At 44.7% G+C, this 21047-nt stretch overlaps 1 protein-coding gene across 1 annotated transcript; it reads right to left on the bottom strand.

Annotated features, from left to right (window-relative positions):
* Window positions 1–221: 221 nt before the first annotated feature.
* On the bottom strand, window positions 222–1363 carry LOC122211509 (olfactory receptor 10J4-like). The gene is given in 3 exon segments (XM_042924738.1): window positions 222–1005; window positions 1038–1221; window positions 1224–1363. Coding segments are annotated over 3 exon segments (1026 nt in total). The 5' UTR covers window position 1363; the 3' UTR covers window positions 222–302.
* Window positions 1364–21047: the final 19684 nt, after the last annotated feature.

Here is a 21047-nt window from a genome sequence, read left to right as displayed (position 1 = left end):
TTTATTTATTTTTGAACAAGAGAGAGACAGAGTGCAAGAGTGCAAGTGTGGGAGGGTCAGAGAGAGTGGCAGATACAGAATCTGAAGCAGGCTCCAGGCTCCGAGCTGTCAGCACAGAGCCCAAAGCGGGGCTCGAACCCGCGAGCCATGAGATCATGACCTGAGCTGAAGTCGGACTCTTAACCGACCGAGCCATCCCAGCATCCTTCTTGATCCCATATTTAAAGGCATTTTTGAAACAGCCTTAAAATTAATACACATTAAACAAAATCAGTTAAAAGCCTTCCAATAATCTGTCCTTGTTAAGAGGAAAGGGGCTTCTGCCCCACGGCTCTGCGCAGGGCATCCTTGACCTCCTTGTTCCTCAGGCTGTACACGACAGGGCTCAGCAGGGGAGTGAGGATGGTGTAGGTCACAGAGATGAGTCTGTCCTGCCCCAGGGATCCCTGGGACTTGGGCTTGAGGTAGACGGCGGAGGCACAGCCACAGTGGACGATGACCACTCTGAGGCAGGAGGCGCAGGTGGCAAAGGCCTTCTTCCGGCCCTGGGCGGAGGGGATCTTGAAGACGGTGGAGACGATGAGGACGTAGGAGAAGAAGACCAGGCCCGTGGGCAGAATCAGGACACAGATGCTGACGACAAAGTTGATGATCTCGTTGACAGGGGTGTCCACGCAGGCCAGCTTCAGCAGGGGCCTCACGTCACAGAAGAAGTGAAAGATGACAAGGGCGTCCCAGAAGGGCAGGCCAAACACAGATGTTACCTGGACAATGGCCATGCCCAGGCCAGTTCCCAGGGAGCCACTTGCTAACTGGACACAGGCCTCTTTACTCATGACGACTGAATACTGCAGGGGGTTGCAGGTGGTCACGTAGCAGTCATACCCCGTGGCCGTGAGCAGGAAGCAGTTGTTGATGCCGAAGGTGAGACAGAAGAAGAGCTGAGTGGCACAGTCTGGGATGGAGATGGCTCGTTGGGGACTGAGGAGACTGGACAGAAATGGGCTGGTGTGAACTCAGGAGGCCGGAAAGCACAGATGATGGCCACAGTGTAGCAGGTCTCAGAGAGGGACAGCATGCTCAGGAAGAAGTACATGGGGGTATGGAGGTGATGGTCCAGACGAATAACAGTCACGATGATGATGATATTGCTGGACAGAGTCAGCAGGTGCAAACTCAGAAAGACGGCAAAGACCAGCCTGTGCGGCCACCCGAGTTCCTTTCAAAGAGGAGCTCGACCACGGCAGTAGAGTTTGGTGTTGGCACTGAGGGAGGTGTGGTTCTGGGCAAAGGACAGGGGTGATGAGCCAACTGTACAAGAGAACAGGCTAACCCAAGGCCTTGGGTAAAAAGTGTGTCCATCTTCTGAGCAAATGCCCTGGACCTCGACGGTCATCAGTGTCAGCTGCGGTCATCGCCTCTATCCACCTCTTCCTGGGCTCCACCCCAGGACCCTGAGATCGGCGGCAGAGTCAGATCCCAGAGGGAAGGCAGAGGCTGAGTACAGAGGAGATCAGTAGAAATAATTTGCCCAGACATCGAAGAGGCGAGTCCAGGTCAGGGAAGAAGTTGGTCCTCAAACACTCTTGGATTTGCTGGGAAGGATCTAGTGAGGACAGTAACCGAGGTAAAAGACAGAACATATCTGAGGCTGATATCCTTTCAACACCTGTCAGAAGGCACTGTCACTGCCGAATGGCTCAGAAGAGTCCTGTAATGATTTCTGCTTCTCAGGGTCACTTCACCAAGCCCAGCGCCTAAAATCCCCTGCGATCATGAAAGACTAGAAAAGGGAGCATTTCTACGAGCTGGTCCTCCTGAAAGCCCCACACCACATAACCTCTCAGGCCATGGAAAAGGTTTGATAAGGCACTGCAGGGGTATGGTTTATCTCCTTGAATTTGAGCAGAAAACAGGATGGAACAGATCCGAGGAGATCCTTTCAAGAAGGGGCTGGGTTTTCCCAGTGTGAGAGCAGAGATAAAACTCACCTAATCAGAGAAGGACCAGATATTCTATTTTTCCCTTCAATTTTGCATATTTCAAGTTGAGACAGGGATAGAAATGGGCTCATCTCATGTGAGCTCAGAACTGGAGACTGGACAGCGGCAGGTTTAGTCTTGCCTTTCAACCCGTGTCTACTCCCGAAAGAACCCGCCATGGTTATCCGTTACTTCCATTCAGAAAGCTGAGCATCATCCTTTTCCATGCAGAAAACAGTCCTTCCCAAAATGCTGTATTCTGTGTCCCCTCTTCCCTGCGCTTTCTACCAACACCCAGCTTGTGGGCACAATGTCATTCTCTGCAGAGACTGCAACGGTCTCCCAACCAAGGTCCCTCATTGCATCAACCTCAGTCAAGTTCCAAGCGACCCCCCTGAATGGTAAAAAATCTGCTGATGGTGTTTGCCCGAAGGAGATGAAAACACTACCTCGAAAAGATTTATGCACCCCTATGTTTACTGCAGCATTATTTAGAATAGCCACATTATGTGAGCAGCTCAAGTGTCCCTCGATAGATGAATGGGTAAAGATGTGGTATATTCATTCCATACACAATGGAATATTACTCGGGCATCAACAAGAATGAAATCTTGCCATCTGCAAAAACATGGTTGGATCCAGAGGGTGCAATGCTAAGAGAAATAAGTCAGTCAGAGAAAGACAAACACCGTATGATCTCACTCATGTGTGGAATTTAAGAAACAAACCAAAAAATCCCAGACTGTTAACTATCGAGAACACACTGCTGGTCACCAGAGGAGGGGTGGGGGGTGGGAGAAACCGGTGGCGGGATGAAGGGTGAAGTCTCCAGGTACATTGATGAGCACTGGGTAATGGATGGAATCGTTGAACCACTACACTGCACAACTGAGACTGATGTAACACTGTAGGTTAACTAGACTGGAAGTAAGATAAAAACTTGGGGGCGCCTGGGTGGCTCAGTCGGTGAAGCGTCCGACTTCGGCTCAGGTCATGATCTTGAGGTCCGTGAGTTCGAGCCCCACGTCAGGCTCTGTGCTGACAGCCTGGAGCCTGGTTCCGATTCTGTGTCTCCTTGTCTCTCTGCCCCTTCCCTGCTCGCACTCTGTCTCTCTCTCAAAAGCGAATAAACATTACAAAGAATTTTTTAATCGGCTTCAGCCCAGCTTTCAAGGATTTGTAAACAAGCCTGTGATTAACCAGCCTTGATTTTTATAACTCTCATCACTTCCCTTCCAACTGCTCATACAAACTTCATCACGCGCTTTTAACATCTTTCTCGCGGTGCACGGACCAGACCCATGTAGTGCCCCATGTACCATCCCGACATGGGTGTGGACCTGGTAGAATGAGATGTTTAGTTCTGCTTTGCACTCCCATCCCAGAGATGCCCAACATCTTCTTTCTCCCTTAGATCACAGTGGCCCATCCAGCTGCTAGCCGGGAACAGTCTGTAGTGACATCCAAGTTGTGTTCTCAGGTTTTGACGGATAGTTCGGAACCCATCCATCGACAACCACAGATCTTATTATATTTGACCACATACATGGAAATGCATCCAGGTTGTTCTTATAACTCCCTTCCACTTGCCTGGAAAAAGATTTTACTCCTGCCTGTAGCCTAGAATATTTGTTTTCTTCCTCCTCCAGACCATTAATCTGCTCTAAATTACTATCACCTGAAACGACTCTATCCCAGCACCACTATGTGGGTGGACTCCAGAAGAGCCACCAGGAAAGGGGAGCAGGGTGGGATGGGGAGACGAGAAACACTGGCAAGAAGAGGGCTACTCATCTCGGGTGTAAGAAATGGAGGTGAGGAAGGAAAGAGACAAAAAGGTAGGGAGGGTACAGATGGACAGAAACCTCGAAATTCAGACCCCAGTGGACTTTGGGGTTAATACTCTTTCTTTCTCTCAAATAAATGACAACAAAAAGAGGGAAACAAAGCCTGTCCCTGACCCAATCTTACAGTTTTTCTCCAGGGAAGAGAACTTACTTGTCTTGTTGGGTCTCCAATGTTTTTTGAAGTCTACTGTAAATAATAAAATTTTGTTTTGAATGCAAGCAAAACCATCTCTCCAGGAGTTCAATGTGCTGAGTACTTCACCAAGTGAGTGCTGTGCTAGTATCAGGAACACAAAGATAACCAAGCAAGGGTCCGTGCCCTCACGGAAGTTAGATTTCTGGACAGCCTTTTGTATAGGACCCAAAGAAAGAGCCCTCAAGTCTTACGTCCCTCCTCCTTACATTAGTTCACACATACACATTTCCAAAAGGATAAAAAGCACAAGATTGTCTACGAGAGATCGTGGTCCCCCTTCTACAGATCACCGTTGACTCCGTGATGAACGAATATTACGCTACAATCAACAAGCACCGTCCCAGAGTACAAGGAAGTGAAACTCACCAGCAGCCTGTTTCTCTGGGTCTTCTGAGAGTCACATCCGCCCACTCAGGACACCGAACGCCTGCAACAATACATATGGATTTGTACTAACAGTTACAAAGCATTTCCCAGGTTTTTGTCAATGCCCTTCCCGAGATTATTTTAAATCCATCAGTTACTTGAGTCTGGGTCACTGTGCAAAACTAGCGCTATTTTACCAAAAGTCTACGGATTTTCTTATCTGATGATCACTAACGTCTTACTGAGCAGAGCTGTGGTTTCACAGGAACTCCCGCCTTTACTGGCTAATCTTGAGATATTGCCCAGAAGGGGATACCGGAAAGAAACTAGAAAGGAAGGGAAGGACACACAGCCCAGTCTTCAGTGCCTGAGCCTATGAGTGACGGACAGGAAAAGTCACTTGAGTTCCTCTGGATTCCCACAGCCTCCTCGGACAGCAGCTCTTCTTTGGGTCACAAAGCAATAATAATTCTGGCTTGAGGTTTCTTAATAAGGTGCGGACTTCCTGTCCAGACTCCTGGGTCTCTCTCCCCAAAACAGCACCTACTACTCCCAAGTGACCTATGGTAGCAGAGGACACAATCCAAACAGCAGAGCGCCAAGAGACCTCATTACCCAGCAAGCTCGTTGCCTCATCCTGGGATTAACATTTTGAAAGGTAGAGCTGGCTTGGCAATTAGGAGAAATCTCTGTGGGGAAAAGGCTGATCTGGAAACTTGGTAGGTTGGGCCATGGTCCCGCAAGGTACGTGTTATACTTTCTGTCCATTTCTCTGGTGCCAAAGCTGAGGAGCTTAAGACCCTTCTGGAAAGGATGCTTCATGTGTGGCAGAAGGGAAGCCATGATTGCCAAGAAGGATTTAAGCATGGAACCCTGCAGCCAGGTCCGCAGAGGGCTGACCTTCAGATACCCCACACTGGAAGCCAGTTTAAAGTCCCAGGGTGCAATCACCAATCCAATCCATGCCTAGAATTCTCTTGTAAGACTACCTTTACCTTTTTGTTTAAATTCCAGCATAGTTAGCACACAGTGTAATATTAGTTTCGGGTGTACAATATGGTGAATCAACACTTAGATCCATCCCCTGGTGATCATCACAAGGGCACTATTGTTAAAATTTTTTTTAACGTTTCTATTCATTTTTTGAGACACAGAGAGAAACAGAGCATGAGCGCAGGAGGGGCAGAGAGAGAGGAAGACACAGAATCCGGAGCAGGCTCCAGGCTCCGAGCTGTCAGCACAGAGCCCGACGCAGGGCTCGAACACACGAACCTCGAGATCATGACCCGAGCAGAGAAGTCGGCTGATTAACCGACGGAGCCACCCAGGCGCCCCCATCACAAGTACACCCTTAATCCCCATCCCTCTATTCCCCGTCCCCCACCTCCCCTCTGGTGACCAGCAGTGTGTTCTCTGTAGTTAAGAGTCTGTTTCTCGGTTGGCTTCTCTCTCTCTTCTCTCTTTTCTCCCCCTTTGCTCACTTACTCTGTTTCTTAAACTCCACATATGAGTGAAATCATATGGTATTTGTCTTTCTCACTTTTATACCTTTTCTGATTGAAGCATAGTTCACACACGACGTGACACTGGCTTCAGGCGTGCAACCTGACTCTGTGGGTTGTGCCACGCCCACCACGAGTGTAGCCACCCCGTGTCCTCACGCAACGCTATTACGGTACCACGGACTGTATTCCCTTCCATCCCGTGACTTCTGCTTTTAACCAATCTCGCCCATCTCTGCTCTGCTCGCTGCACACCCTGCATCATTCTGGAACTTCTGGCCCGGTTCCGCCCAAGGCCTCCGCCTTGCCAGGCCACCTTCCGCGAAGTACATCCGTGTCACTACCCGCAGCCCACACAGACGTCAGTGAGCGTCAACGGCTTTGAACTAGGCAAAAGTTGGCGCTCAAGCATCACATATTTTTAACTCTTTAGTCATACTCTTCACACTGGCCTCACATCCGTAATTCAATAATAAAGCATCTTCAGACACTCTCCATCTTTTCTCTCAGGGTACTTACAGCTGCTACTCATCAAAATAATTACTAACACTTATGATACGTGCTTCTTACCTGCTCGGTACTAAACCGGGCAGTGTACATATGTTAGTTCATCTAATCCTAGCGATAAATCTGCAAGGGAGCGTAGCTACATTCCTCTTCAGGAGAGAAAACAGGCACAGAGACGTTGTGGAACTTTCTCTAGGACACCGAGCTCACACATGAGGAACCAGGACTCCAACCGGGAAATCCGGCTTCAGGAGAAACAGTAGCACACGTCCAGACACGGTGAAGTCCTCCGTGACTACCGCTGAGACCGAATTTAACTTGAAATTGTGCTCAACGGCGGTGCCGCGGGCGAGGACGATCCAGGAAGGCAGCCTGGTGATGGTGCAAAAGCATTAGACTAGGGGCTCCGTTTCCCCAGGTTCAGCGTCCAGATCTGCCACGAATCTGACTGGCGTCTGGATGGATGCTCCTCTGACCCGAGCCTCCTGACGCGCCTGCGGGTGATGGAGTCGCATGTGGCGACGGGGAGGACGGCGACGTCCCCCCGGAAGTTGCTCTCGCTCTGCACCCTTCACGTGGCTTTGGGTGACTCGCAATAATATGATGAAGTAGGTAAATATTCAATATTACTATCCCCACTTTACAAATGAAGAAACTGAGGTTCAATCAGAAAGTGGAATAAGGGGCCCTTCCCAGGGTCCTCCCCCCTCCCCCCACCCCCACCGCTAACTCTCCACATCTGCCTCCAATCGAAGGATGGAATTATCTCTCTTCCATCTCTGCGACGATGTTCTAATGACCATAAGAAGTGGTGTAGCTTTGGGGCGCCTGGGGGGCTCAGTCGGTTGAGCGTCCGACTTCAGCTCAGGGCATGATCTCCCGGTTCGTGGGTTTGAGCCCCGCGTCGGGCTCTGGGCTGACAGCTCAGAGCCTGAATCCTGCTTCTGATTCTGTGTCTCCCTCTCTCTCTGCCCCTCCCCTGCCTGCACTCTGTCTCTCTCTCTCTCTCTCTCTCTCTGAAAACTAAATACACATTAAAAAAAATAAAAAAAAATAAAGAAAGAGGTGGTGTAGCTTCTAAGTCGGTGAATAATGGAGGGGCCAAGATTCCATAAAGAAAGGATATGTAGAAATGTCAGCCCGACACCCACTGTTTGCAATTTCTTCAAGGAACTGTAATTTGTTGCTCAGAGGCTTTGGTCCAAACACTCAACAAAAAAAAAGAAAAAGAGAGAGCAGAGCATCTGGTCATCTGGTGGTCTCCAAATGCTTAAGGGCTGTATTTCCACTGAGAGGTAAAGTAGAAAGAAACTAACCCTCACAAAGACTGAAACCAGCTTCAATTTCACGTAATCCCTGCTTATTAATATGTTCTCGCCCGTCGTCTAACTACCTGCTGGGAAGTAAAACAGAGGAAGATAATATAACGTAGAGCCTCAATTTATCTTCACTGCTTTTTCACTTACAGCAGGGTAAGCCAACTACTGCCTGCCGGCCCATGAACCCACCATCGGTTTTTCCACGGCCTACGTGCTGTGTAATGGGCCATATATTTTGTAACGATCGAAAGAAAGAACTTTTAAAGAATAACATTGTGTGGCGTGAAAATTGTATGAAAGTCATATTTCAGTGACCATAATTCAAGTTGTGTTTGTTTCTTAATCAAAGCCACACTCCCGGGGCGCCTGGGTGGCTCAGTGGGTTAAGCGTCCGACTTCGGCTCGGGTCACGGTCTCGCGGTTTGTGAGTTCGAGCCCCTCCCTCTGCCCCTCTCTCCCTCTCTCTGCCCCTCCTCCACTCATGCTCTGTCTCTGTCTCAAAAATAAACAGTAAAAAAATTAAAAGAAAAAAAAGCCACCCCGCCCCCACATGCCGCCTGTGGTTGCTTTTACGCGACCACAGCAGCATTAAGTAGATGCAAGAGAGACTTTGGGACCACAAGTCCTACATTATTTACTACCAGGCCCCCTCCGGGGAGGGGGCGGGGAGGGCTGGAGGACCCCCGATATTGTGCATGCAGGGTGCAGTGAAGATGCACTAACTGTACCAGGAGAAAAGACCACAGGGCTAAAGATCAAGAAGGAAAAAAGAAAGCACTCAATAGAAATAGATTCACCAAAAAAGTTCCCGTTTTAAGGCTCTGAGAACTCCGAGATACACACCTCCGGACCATCGTCTCCTCCTGAGCATGGGCACAACCGTAACTTGCCTCTTCCCAACAGAGGACAGACAGGTGACGGGATGTCACTCTGATGCTTACATCACGTCCTATAAAAATCTGTCTTAGCAGAACGGAGACCCTCCCTTGCTGACTCTGCAGAGGTAAGCGGCCACGTTTTGAGAGGACTCCCAAGGGGGCCATGTGGCAAGCAATGTGGGCACTTGGGGGAACTGATCTCCGGTGACAGCCAGTGAGCAAACACGGCCTCAGTCCTGCAACCGCGAGGAATGAATCCGCCGACGACCACGTGAATTTGGAAGAGAACGCCCAGGTCCAGAAGGAAATGCGGCTGGGCTGACATTGTGCTTTCAGGTTTTTGAGACCCTGAGCAGGGGACCCAGAACACCTGAGCCGCGGGGACCATGACAGAGAGCAGGGGACCCGGAGCGCCTGAGCCGCGGGGACCGTGACAGAGAGCAAGGGATCCAAGGCACCTGAGCCATGGGGACCATGACAGAGAGCAGGGGACCTGGAGCACCTGAGCCGCGGGGACCGTGACAGAGAGCGGGGGACCCGGAGCGCCTGAGCCGCGGGGACCGTGACAGAGAGCGGGGGACCCGGAGCGCCTGAGCCGTGGGGACTGTGACATAACATATCTGTGTTGTTACAAGCTTAAATTAAATCTGTGGTTATTTGAGACAGAATATTAGAAAATGAATGTAAATTTGCCACATGTAAAAAAAAAAAGTATGTGGTAATTTGTTGCAAAGCAATAAAAAACTAATTTTTATTGTGTTGAAGCAAATAGCTGGCAGATTGTGGAACCACAACAGAGCACTGGAAAATATATTTTTTTAAATAAAGTGAAAACATCAGAAGTAAAAACTGTAATAACTGAAACTAAGAACTCAATAGAATATTTTAACAGCACATTAGAAAGAAACCAGAGATAGGAGTGCCTGGGGGGCTCAGTCGGTTAAGCATCCAACTTTGGCTCAGGTCATGATCTCACGGTTCAGGAGTTTGAGCCCCGCATCGAGCTCTGTGCTGACAGCGCGGAGCCCGCTTGGGATTCTCTCTCTCCCTTTCTCTCTGCCCCTCCCCACTCATGCTGTCTCTGTCTCTCTCAAAATAAATAAATAAACCTTTTTAAAAAGTTTCACTATAAAAAAGAAAAAAACTAGAGATAAAAAACCACTGAATGAGAAGCATGTGAGTAGGAAATATCCAAGCAGAAGCACAGGGAGGGAGAAAGAATGTGCAATATATATTCAAGAGCACAGGAGGCATAGAGAACCTGGTGAAAGGTCTAGCATATGTGTAATTGGAGTTATGGGTAGACAGGAGAGAGAGATGGAATGTACCAGAAGCAACAGATGCAGAAACATGTTCTCAGTTTTCCAAACCTGAGGACAATATCAGGACAGAGAGTCAAGAATGACGCTGAACTCCATGCAAAACATATACACACACACCTCCCACCCCAACAAAATGCATGCACACATACCGTGTAAGATGGCCAAAAAAGAAAAAGGCTTAAAAGTAGGTAGAGGAAAAAGATACACTATTTTCAAGGAATAACAATAAGACTGTTAACTGGCTTCTGAACAGCAGTAATAAGAAACAGAAATCCGTGGAATGATATCGAAGGGCTGAAAGGAAGTAGCTGCCAAAGGAGAATTCTAGACTCCAGGAAAATATCATGCACGAAGAAAAGCCAAAATAAAAACAGCTTCGGAAATGGAAAAAAATGAGAGAATTCCTCACCGGAAGACTTGCACTAAAGAACTATGAGCTGGGGTTCTTCACTTAACCAACTGAGCCACCCAGGTGCCCCTGGGTTCTTCAGATGGAAGGAAAATTCATGCCAGACAGAAACCAAAACAAAAAATAACCAAAATGAATTTCAGCATAAAAGATAAATGTATGGAAAGCATAAATTAATATTATACGTAATATTATCCAATTAATTAATATCTTGTGAATGTCTAAATACTTGTGGAATGAAAATACACAGTAACAACATGAAGATAGGGATAAATCAAATTCAGGTTTCACATAATCGTGGCATGGTCCTTGAAATCTAATCTCTAAAATAAACATTAAAGTGATGTGTAAGGAACAAGTAAAAGGAATAATAAAAATACTTGATTATTCCAAAATAAGATAAAAAGGAAAGGTATCTAAAAAATGGGAAAAGTAGAAAACAAATGGTAACATACGTAAAACCCAAAGATATCGGTAATTTTGTTATAATATAAAAATGTAAATTTCATTAAATGCAAAATAATAATCCAATTAGTACACAAAAACTGTCACACGGGATAAGAAAACAAAATTCTGTTTATAGAAGACATACCTTGTCAGCATACAGAAAGATTAAATATAAAAGAATGGAAAAAATACCATGCAAACACTAATCAAAAGAAAGTTATTGTTTTATGTAAACATCAGAAAAGAAGATGTCCATTTTTAAAAATTTGAAGCTTATTTTGTGACCTGCCCTACGGTCTAGCCTGGAGAACGTGCCACATGTACTCAAAAACAATACACATTCTGCTCTTTTCAGGTGTAGTTTTCCAGAACTGTCAGGTCAAGTCGTCTGGCGATGTTGTTCGTGTATTCTCCATCCTTGTGGATTCTCTGATTGTTCTATAAATTACTAAAGTAGAATTATTGAGCTCTCCAACTATATTTGTTGTGTGGTCTATTTCTCCTTTCAATCTGTCCTTTTCATGGATTTCTGGGCTCTGCTCTCAGGTGCATATACCTTCATAATTTTATATCTTCCTAACAGAGTGACTCTTTTATCATAAATGTTTGTCTCTTGTAACATCCCTTGTCTCAAAGTCTATTTTGTCTGATATTAACACAGCTCTCCTGTGGTTACTGTTTGCGTGGCATATCTATTTACCACCGTGACTTTCAAAGTATCTGTGTCTCTGACTCTAAAGGTACTGCCTGTAAACAACTTATCAACTACATCTTGCTTTTTAAAATCCGTTCTGACAATCTTGCCCTTTCGACTTGATGATTCAATGTGTTCACCTTTTTTTTTAAGTTTACTTATTTTGAGAGAGAGAGAGAGAGAGCGAGCAGGGGAGGGGCAGAGAGAGAGAGAGAGAGAGAAAGGAAATCCCAAGCAGGCTCCACATTGGCTGCACAGAGCCCTATGCGGGGCTCGCACTCACAAACTGTGAGATCAGGACCTGAACAGAAACCAAGAGTCGTCGGTGCGTTCACGTTTAATGTAATAAACAGTGTGAATGAAGCACTGTCTTCCATGTCACTAGCTGTTTTCCAAATTTCATGTGTTTTACATTCCTCTATTCCCCTTTACTGCCTTTTCTGTTAAACAACTTTTTTATTGTACCCTATTGATTCTTTTGTTGATTTTAAAACTGGATATTTTTTTTGAGTGCTTGTTCTACGCATGTTTAAATTATCACAATGTTGTTCAGGTTAATACAAAGTTGATTTCAATGAAATACGGCAAAATGGAAATACGCCTCCGTTTCTTCCTCTTATGCCCTTGCACTATCGTCATGTAACATCTTTATTTTTATAAATCCAATTTATAAAGCCATACAGTATTATAACAATACGACCGCTTCGAATGATGGTCTGTTTTCCTCTAAAAACATTACTACAGGAGGAACCTAAAAATGTGGACACATAAACACACACATACACACTCTTGTATGATTACTTATACATGTTACGATAGGCAGCATTTCTGGTTTTATTCATTCTTCTTTATGGAAATGAGTTATTGTCAACTGCCGTTTCCGTTCAGGCAAAAGAACGTCTAGTATTTCTTGCGGGGTAGGTCTGCTGGCAAAAATTCTCTCCATCTTTTTATCTAGATACACCTTAATTTTCCTTCATTTTTTTAAGGATATTGTTGCTAGATTCAGATTTTGTTGTCGTTGTTAATTGTTTTTTCCCCTTGACAATCTGAATGCCATTTCACTCTCCTCTGGTCTCAATTTTGTTTCCTGTCGGGAAGTCACTATTAATCACGCTGCTTTTTCTCTGTACATGAGGGTGAGTCACTTTTCTTTGGTTTTCAAGATTAGTCTGTACATGGCTTTCAGCAGTTGGATGTGGTTCTCTTTGCATTTATCCCACTCAGGGTTTGTTGGGTTTCTTGAATCTGTTAATGGTTTTCATCAGATTTGGGAGGTTTTCAGCCATTATTTATTTAAGTTTTTTTTTTCTGCCTTGTTTTCTGGGAATCCCATCACACCAATGCTGGGATGTTTCCTTTGTCCCCACAGGTCTGGGAGATTCCCTCTGTTTTCATGCTTCTATTTCTGTTCTGAAGGCTGGGTGATTTCTAGGATTGATTTTCAGGCTTCCCGCTTCTTTCTTCTGCTAGCTCAGATCTACTGTTGATGCCTGAAATTCCAGTTATTATAGTTTTCAAATCTAGAGTTTGCATTTGCTCCTTTTCTATAGCTTCTATTTGAGATCCCCTTTTGTGCGATCACTGCCATTCTACACACACACACACACACACACACACACACACACACACACACACTAACTTGAGTTCTGGGAATGTGAACTGTCTCCAGTCTGGGAATTGGGTGAGAGACTTATTCTCCATTAAAATGAATGAAGTCAGGATTCTGTCCAGCCTCAAGAGGAGGATCACAGCACAGAATCCTCGGATTTTTTTGTTTTAAAAAAAAATCATACTTTCCTTCTCTAGATGGGCATTCTTCTGAGAAATGCTTCCTGAATCACGTCTGAGTCCTGGAGGAGGCAGGTCACTTGACCACACCCCCTAGGGTGCCCGCTGTGAACTGGTCTCTCTTATCCCAGGGAGTCGGTGACTCCGTGCCTGCCGCCGTGGCCCTAGCTCCTGTCGTGTTCGCACTGGACAACCGTGGCAGCCGCCTAACCCGGTCCCAAACTTGCTCCTCTCCAATTCATTTCCCACTTCTCAACCAGACGCTTTAGAGAGCACATCGGACTGTGCCGTTGCCTCCTTAAAAGCTTTGCTGGCTCCACATTGCCCCATAAGCGCCAAGTGCTGTGTGACCCGTATACTCACATCCTCAGACCCAAATTCATCTCTCCCTCGAGCTCTCTGTGCACAATTGGGCTTTCCTTCAGTTCTTGAAACGACGCATTGTCAACAATCAAGTCCTTCCCTCCTGTTTTTCTCTGCCTCCAGTTCTCTTCCCTAACTTCGTCTAGTTGACCTTCACTCATCTTAAAGACCCCAGCGCAAAATCACCGCTCAGAGGAATATTTACACTTCCCAGACTAGCAAAACGTCACCCCCTTTATTCTGTGCTCTCGCAAAACTCTGTTCTTCCTTTGTGGCATGTGTCGCTGTTTGTAATAATGTGTTTATTTGTGACCTTGGATGTTTGAAACCTGCCTGGTGTGGCCGCCATAGACGATACAAAGATACCGAACCAAGGGACAGCGGGAGGGATAAAGGCGGCCCATCATCACTCGACCAGTGGTACATCCCAATACGGAGCCGTCCACGTGAAGGGATGCCCTTCTACCAGCTGCCAAAATACGCTGTCTCCTCAACAAGAGGGGTGCCCACGGGCTGCGTCTATGCAGAGGAGGCTCCTTTTACTAATCTGCACAATACCCGGTGGACTAATACATTAATGATGAGCTCCATGCAAGCAAATGCCGTGACTGTCTTTGTCACACTTGCACCACCAATGCCCAGCACAGTGCCTGGAACCGTGCGTTACTCTTTGTTACTTCAATAAATGAAGGCACGGTCCTCAGATGTAGACTAATAGGCACACATTTGGCAGGTGTCTCCTGCGCTCGTTAGAGTTTTAGCAAAACGTATTTGTTTCTACGAGGCTAACCGCTCTTGCGAATCAGTCAACAAAGGTAGAGTTTTGTTCTACTAATTGCCCAAGCTCCTAATCAGTCCCCTGGGATAGAGCCTCAAACTCTTTCTGCGCTGCCCTCTGTGCCCTGGAACGATTCTCAAGGGGATATCCCTGGAGTCCTGGATCAGAGGGATTTGGGAATTCACAGACTGAATGCCCGGATCTGGGGTTTCTAAAGAGGCTTCAGCTCTGCAGGAGGATCTTCTGAGGCCAGAGGAATCAATGCTCCGGGCTTTGAGCCTGTCACCATACCCCGAGCTTCCTTTAGACACTCAGGAAATGATGCACTTCTAGGCCGGGGGTTCGAGTTCTCCTCCCCCGCACCCCCCCCCCCCAGACCTTGTGAAGAGTCCTCTTCTGAGTTTTTTGTTTAAAAAGTTAAGGTAGATCTGCAACTCAGAGAATTTGCCTCCTTTGCCAACTTTGCAGGAAGTAAGTGGCTGTCGGTAGAAAAACCCAGGAGAGAATTGATTTTAGACATTCTAAGCTTCTTCGTTTTCCTGTTCTGGTTTTCTGATGCTTTTCTTGAACTTTAGAGTTTCCCACTTTGCCGACTGAGCCCAGGAGCCTATAAAGTGGAAGAGACTGTTCTCCTGCCCGTAAGTAAATAATGAGGGAACCTATTAAAAATCGTGGACGGGGGAGAAAAATAAGACAACCTCTATAATCCCAGACTTGTCATCTACTACCGATGTCCCTGGTGTCTCGAGTGAATGAGGCTGAGGGTCAGGCAGTTTTCCGACAGCTGGTACCTCCCTCCCCATAACCTGAAGCTCTTGTCTGAACGTTCATTCGGCGCGGTTTGGATTCAATGCAAGCGAATGGATTTGGAGACCTGTGTTTCACACCTGCTCTTATCATTACTAGAAACGTATGATAAGTGGTTCATCCTTCTGACCCTCAGATTCTCCACCGATAAAATGAGTATTTTATTTCTTTGTAGGGTAATTGCTAAACTTTAAACAATGTAGTCTGTCTTCACAGGCTGGCAGGTATCTTAACCAGATGTTCGTTTCTCCAGTTTGGTTTCTAATGACCCCAGACAACTTTATTGCTGCGCCGGCCTCTGAGGTCTATACCCTGCCTTGACTCCTCTTACTTATAATGCTTAATTCTGGGTCAGGTTCTCTGCCCTGCTTTCGTTTGTCAGTGTAACACGGGGCATCCAGATCAGATCACTGCTTCCAGAAAAATATGCTTGGCATAATCTGTGTTGGGGGGAGGAGAGAAAGAGACACGGACGTGAACTGGGCTGGGGCTGGAGATTCTAGAGGAGGAGACACTGTCCTTGAGATAGAAAAAGAGGAAAAAAGGGGACACCAAATCCCCCTGAGCCTTGCCTCCCACCCTCCCCCCCTCAACAAGATGTTAGTAGCTACGTTAGGAACTAAAAGGAAATTGGGTAATACTTATTAAGTCCGCATCCCTTCACAGAGATATCAAAAACAACCCAGAACAAGATACAGTGACTTCCTGTTTCTTAATGTCTTCCTTAAGAAGACTCACCCGCTTCCCGTGTCAGCGTTACACCTATCGGTATCTCAGCTGGGACAGAAAGGTCCTCCAGTATTACGCTCTCCCAAGAGCAAAGGACTCAGTACTGGGCAAAGAGAGCTGGGCCCCCAGGTTATCTTTGCCGTGAACTAGATGAGTGCTATCAGGCGTCTTGCATCCTTTTGGGGATTAAGTGTCCCCACATTTCTACCCCAGAGTTACTTCTAAGTAGTAGGTGCATTATTACTTTGACAAATAAAGGAAACTGTCAAATGTAAAAAACTCATATACATTTCTACAATCTTTTTAGAGAAAAGAGCTATCCACCAAAAGTCAGACTGAGATTTGGAAAACTAACCCAAGATCAATGGTCTATGTTGATGATAATGGTTTGCCAGTACTTAGCTCAGCCACCCATGTCTTCCTATATAGTTCCATCTTTGTCCCCTGGAAGCCTCTCAACTTCAGTGAGCCTGCAGATTCTCTCCCTTCCTGTCCGCCTGTCAGCCACATGTCCATCTTTAGCTTGAGTGCTTCACAAGCTCCATGTGTCTCCAAAGCCCCCCTGATGGGCAAGTCACGTCCCCACCTCTCCTCTCTCCAGCTCTGAGGTCGAGATGCTCACTTGAGTCTACTGTTCTGACTTCCACCCATCGCTGTCTGTACTGCTGGAAGTACCTGGCAGAGGTTGGCGGGGGGGGCCTCCTTCAGACCAGAAGTACCTCCAGAGTTTTCCTTATCAGTTCCTTTGACACAGGGATCAAAGGCCTGACGTACGGCAAAAATTGAGCCAAGTTCCAGGTATATGGAAACGACTAAGTAGGATCTGTCATCAAAAAAACTTACAATCTAGTTGAAAAGTGAGATAATAAATCATTTCAATTGAATGTGACAAGTGTTATCATGTACAAATGAATGAAAGCCTGAGAGAACCAAGATGGGCGGGATGCCTGGATGAAAAGAGGGTGAGGAGAATTACCCCAAGGGAGGCTTAAAAGAAATTGAAGCTACCTTATCCCACTGCATAATATATATTTATTATGGACACTTTGGGAAATTCAGGAGACAGCAAAAATTCACCCATAAGTTTACCATGCAGAATCACATGCTACTAACATTTAGAGGATTTCCATTCAGCATCTTTTCTAGGCACATTTTCATCTAACTCAGGTAATTTTGTATATATCATATCCTGTTTTATAACTTATTTCCCATTGAATTACATAATTTTCAGGGTATCATTTAAAAGCTACATAGTACAGATTTTTTTTTTAATTTTTTTTTTTAACATTTATTTATTTTTGAGACAGAGAGAGACAGAGCATGAACGGGGGAGGGTCAGAGAGGGGGAGACACAGAATCTGAAACAGGCTCCAGGCTCTGAGCTGTCAGCACAGAGCCTGACGCGGGGCTTGAACTCACGGACCGCGAGATCATGACCTGAGCCGAAGTCGGCCGCTTAACCGACTGAGCCACCCAGGCGCCCCCATAGTACAGATTTTTAAAATACCTTATTAGTTTCTGTTTACAAATGTCACACATATTCATTTATACATATTTATATTTCTTTAGAGAGAGAGCAAGGGAGTGAGCATGAGAAGGGAGGGAAAGAAGAGGAGGGAGAGGGAGGGAGAGGAGAAAGAGGGAGAAAGAGCGCCAAGCACAGATGTGGGACTTGTTCCCGTGACCCTGGGATCACGACTTGCACCGAGCTCAAGAGTCACATGCCCAACCAATTGGGCCACCCAGTTGCCTCTCATTTACTTAATTTTCATTTTTTTGTATACATACATATTCACGTACACGTGAATATAGAACTTTACTTTCTTTACAAAATTGGGATCATATGACTTTTACTGTTTTGTGATATTTTCCCCACTTAACAATATCATGAACACTTTCCTTGACGTATAATTTAAAATTTTTATTGTAGAATAGTGTATGCATTAGAGTATATAAAACAAATGTGCATTTTAAGAAAAATAGCAAACACCTAGCTACCCTCTCCCCGGGCTAAGAAACTAAAGATCACTGTAAATCTAGAAGCCTCATAGATGCTCCTTTCAAATACTTCAAATACTCACCAAATAGTCACGATCATGAATTTTAGATTAAAGTATTCCCACATTTATAAAGAAACAGATTATCCCTAAATAATATATTATTTAGTCGTGCCTTCTTTTGAACATTACATCAATGGGACACACACACACGTGTCTGTGATTGGCTTCTGTTATTCAACATTATGGTTGTGAGATTCATCTATGCTGAAGTCTGAAACTGTAACCAGTGCCCTTAGGAATCTTTAACAGGATCCGTGGACCTTTTCTGTAAAGGACCAGGTGGTAAACATGTTAGTCTCTGTGAGCCATACAGACTCCTGCTGAAGCTACTCAGTTTCACTGCCACAGCGTGAATGCAATTCACACAGCATGTAGACAAGTGGGTGTGACTGGGTCCCAATAAAGCTTTATTTACAAAACAGACCACTGGCCCCTGGGCTGTGTTTGCGCACCCCTGTTTTATAATTAATTCGTTTGCTGTTCCATAATATATTGTAGGGTTTACTTTATCCTTTCTGCTTCTCAACAACGTTTGGTTTTTTCAGGGTTGTTGTTTGTTTTGCTTCCCCTATTATAAACAAAGCTGTTTTAACTTTGTGTGTCTTTAGTTGTTCTGGATTAAATTCGAATGGTGGAATGGCTGGCACCTATAGGGCCGTTGGTTTGCAACTTGAACAGGTAATGTCAAACTGTTTTCCAAAATGATTGTGTCAATTCGCTCTCCTTCCAGCAGGGAACCAGAACCTCCAGTGCTCTTTATTTGTGATAGCTTTGACTTTTTCGCAGCCTGATCGGTGTGAAATTGTGGTCTGCGGTCTATTTTCCCCTGGCTACTAATGACGTTAAAAATCTGTTCACATGCCATCTGTGCATCCCCTAATATGGGATTCGTATACACTTGCTAAATCTATCATTATATTAAGCTGATCTTTTTTTTTTTTTTTCCTTTTTGGTGTTTCAAACTCTAGATACTCTAGATACTAGTGTTTTATTTGTGGTTTTTTAATATATATATTTACTTGTTCCCGCCCCTTTTTCTTGTACCGTATTTTGAAACATGGAAGTTAATGTTTATGTAACAGAATGTATCATTATTTTCCTTTATGTTTTGTATCTCTTACCCAGAGCTTTATAAACATTCTCATATATGATCTGCTAAACGTTTCATAGGGCGTTTTGCTTCTTCCTAGGTTTTTTAATACATTTGAAATTAATGTTTTTATGGTGCGATCTAATTTCATTTCCCCCCATACAGACAGGCAATAATTCCAAGATCATTGACTAATTCACCAACCTACAGTGCCAGCCCTGGCATGAAGAGTTCCCATATTTCAGAGCTCTGTTTTCTTCCACGAGTGTGACTCTTCACCTCTGTGCCAACACCACACCTTCTTAATGACTGGTGCCTAATAAGTAAGAATATTTGAAAGGCCAATCTTCTGTTCTTCAAGAGTGTTTTGGCTTCTCTCAGATCTTAGTACATTCATATAAATTTTAGGATCAGTTATGAAGCTACCAACCAACCAACAGCAATCCATCGGAGATTCTGATTGAACTCTACCGATTTGTCAACCACAGATCTAGGAACTCATAGATTTCTGATGAATTGGAATCTTCATAATCTTAGATCTTCCAACTCATCAGTGGGGCCCATTGTTCCATTACTTCAGTTCTCTTTAGTGTTCCTCATTAAGGTTTTGTAATTTTCTTGGTGAAGGCCTTTATTCCTACGTACTTGATATTTTTAAGCTATTATAAATGACAGCCTCTTTAATTTGCTATCAGTTTGTTGAAGTACAGAAATTCAATGGATTTCTATAAATTTTGTACCAGAAAGCTTGCTAAACTCTCTTAATAATGTTTAATTTATCAGTAGGTTCTTTTGGATTTTCTGTGTGCACAAGCACATCATCTGTAAAGAGTTTCTTCCTTCTCAATCCTTATATCTTTAATTTCTTTTTCGTGGCTTACTGGGTTGGCTAGGACGTACAGTTCAATGTTGAAGGAGGTGGATAAAGCAGTCACCCTTATCTCATTCCCAATCTCACAGAGAATCCTTTAGTATCTTACCACGAAGTGTATGTTGGCTGAACTTCTGTACACATGCTTTACCAGCTTAAAGAAAATCTTTTATTCTTAGTTGGTTCAGGGTTCTTCTTATAAGTAGACACTCAATTTTAAAAATGCCTTTTTGGCAGCTATTGAAATAATCACATGACTTTTCCCCTTTAAACAGTTTGAGGAAATACGTTATTGGATCATTTTAATGTTAAACAAATTTCGCATTCTGAAACAAAACCAACTTGGTCATGTACCCATTTTATACATTGCTGGATTTGGCTTGATAATAATTGCTTAAGAGTTTTACACCTAGATCCGTGAGATCGGCCTGTTAAATTTGTCGTCAGGATAATTCCAGCTTTGTAAAAGGAGGTAAGGAGGACTTCTTTACTACCTAACATAGAAATCTGTTTCATATTGAAATCAGCTTATCTTGTAATGTTTCATAGCACTTACTGGTAAATTTACCTTGTCCTAGAGATTTATTTATAGATTTTTTTCACTGTTTTTTCTGTTTTTAATTTTTTTATGTTTATTTATTTTTGAGACACAGAGAGAGACAGAGTGTGAGCAGGGGAGGGGCAGAGAGAGGGAGACACAGAATCCGAAGCAGGCTCCAGGCTCTGAGCTGTGAGCAAAGAGCCTGACGCGGGGCTTGAACCCACAAACCGTGAGAGCATGACCTGAGCCAAAGTCGGACGCTTAACCGACTGAGCCACCCAGGGGCCCCATTACTGTCTTTATTTCTTAAAAAAGTTTTCAGGTTTTCTACTTCTTGATTCAAAGTTGATAATTTTTTTAGAAATGTATCCGTTTCATTGAAGTTTAGAAATATATTGAGGTAAAGTTGTTCATAATGTTACCGTTCATCTTTCTGTGTCTGAAGCTTCTGTAACAGTGTCCCTTCATTTATTCATAATCCAGTTTATGTCTTCACTTGTTTTTCTTGATCAGATTTTCACTAGGAGTTTACCTAAAGTTTACCTTTG

This window comes from Panthera leo, chromosome F3, assembly GCF_018350215.1.
Source record: "Panthera leo isolate Ple1 chromosome F3, P.leo_Ple1_pat1.1, whole genome shotgun sequence".
NCBI lineage: Eukaryota > Metazoa > Chordata > Mammalia > Carnivora > Felidae > Panthera > Panthera leo.
Note: the sequence above shows the minus strand (reverse complement) of the source record. Positions and strands in the feature narration are given on the sequence as shown.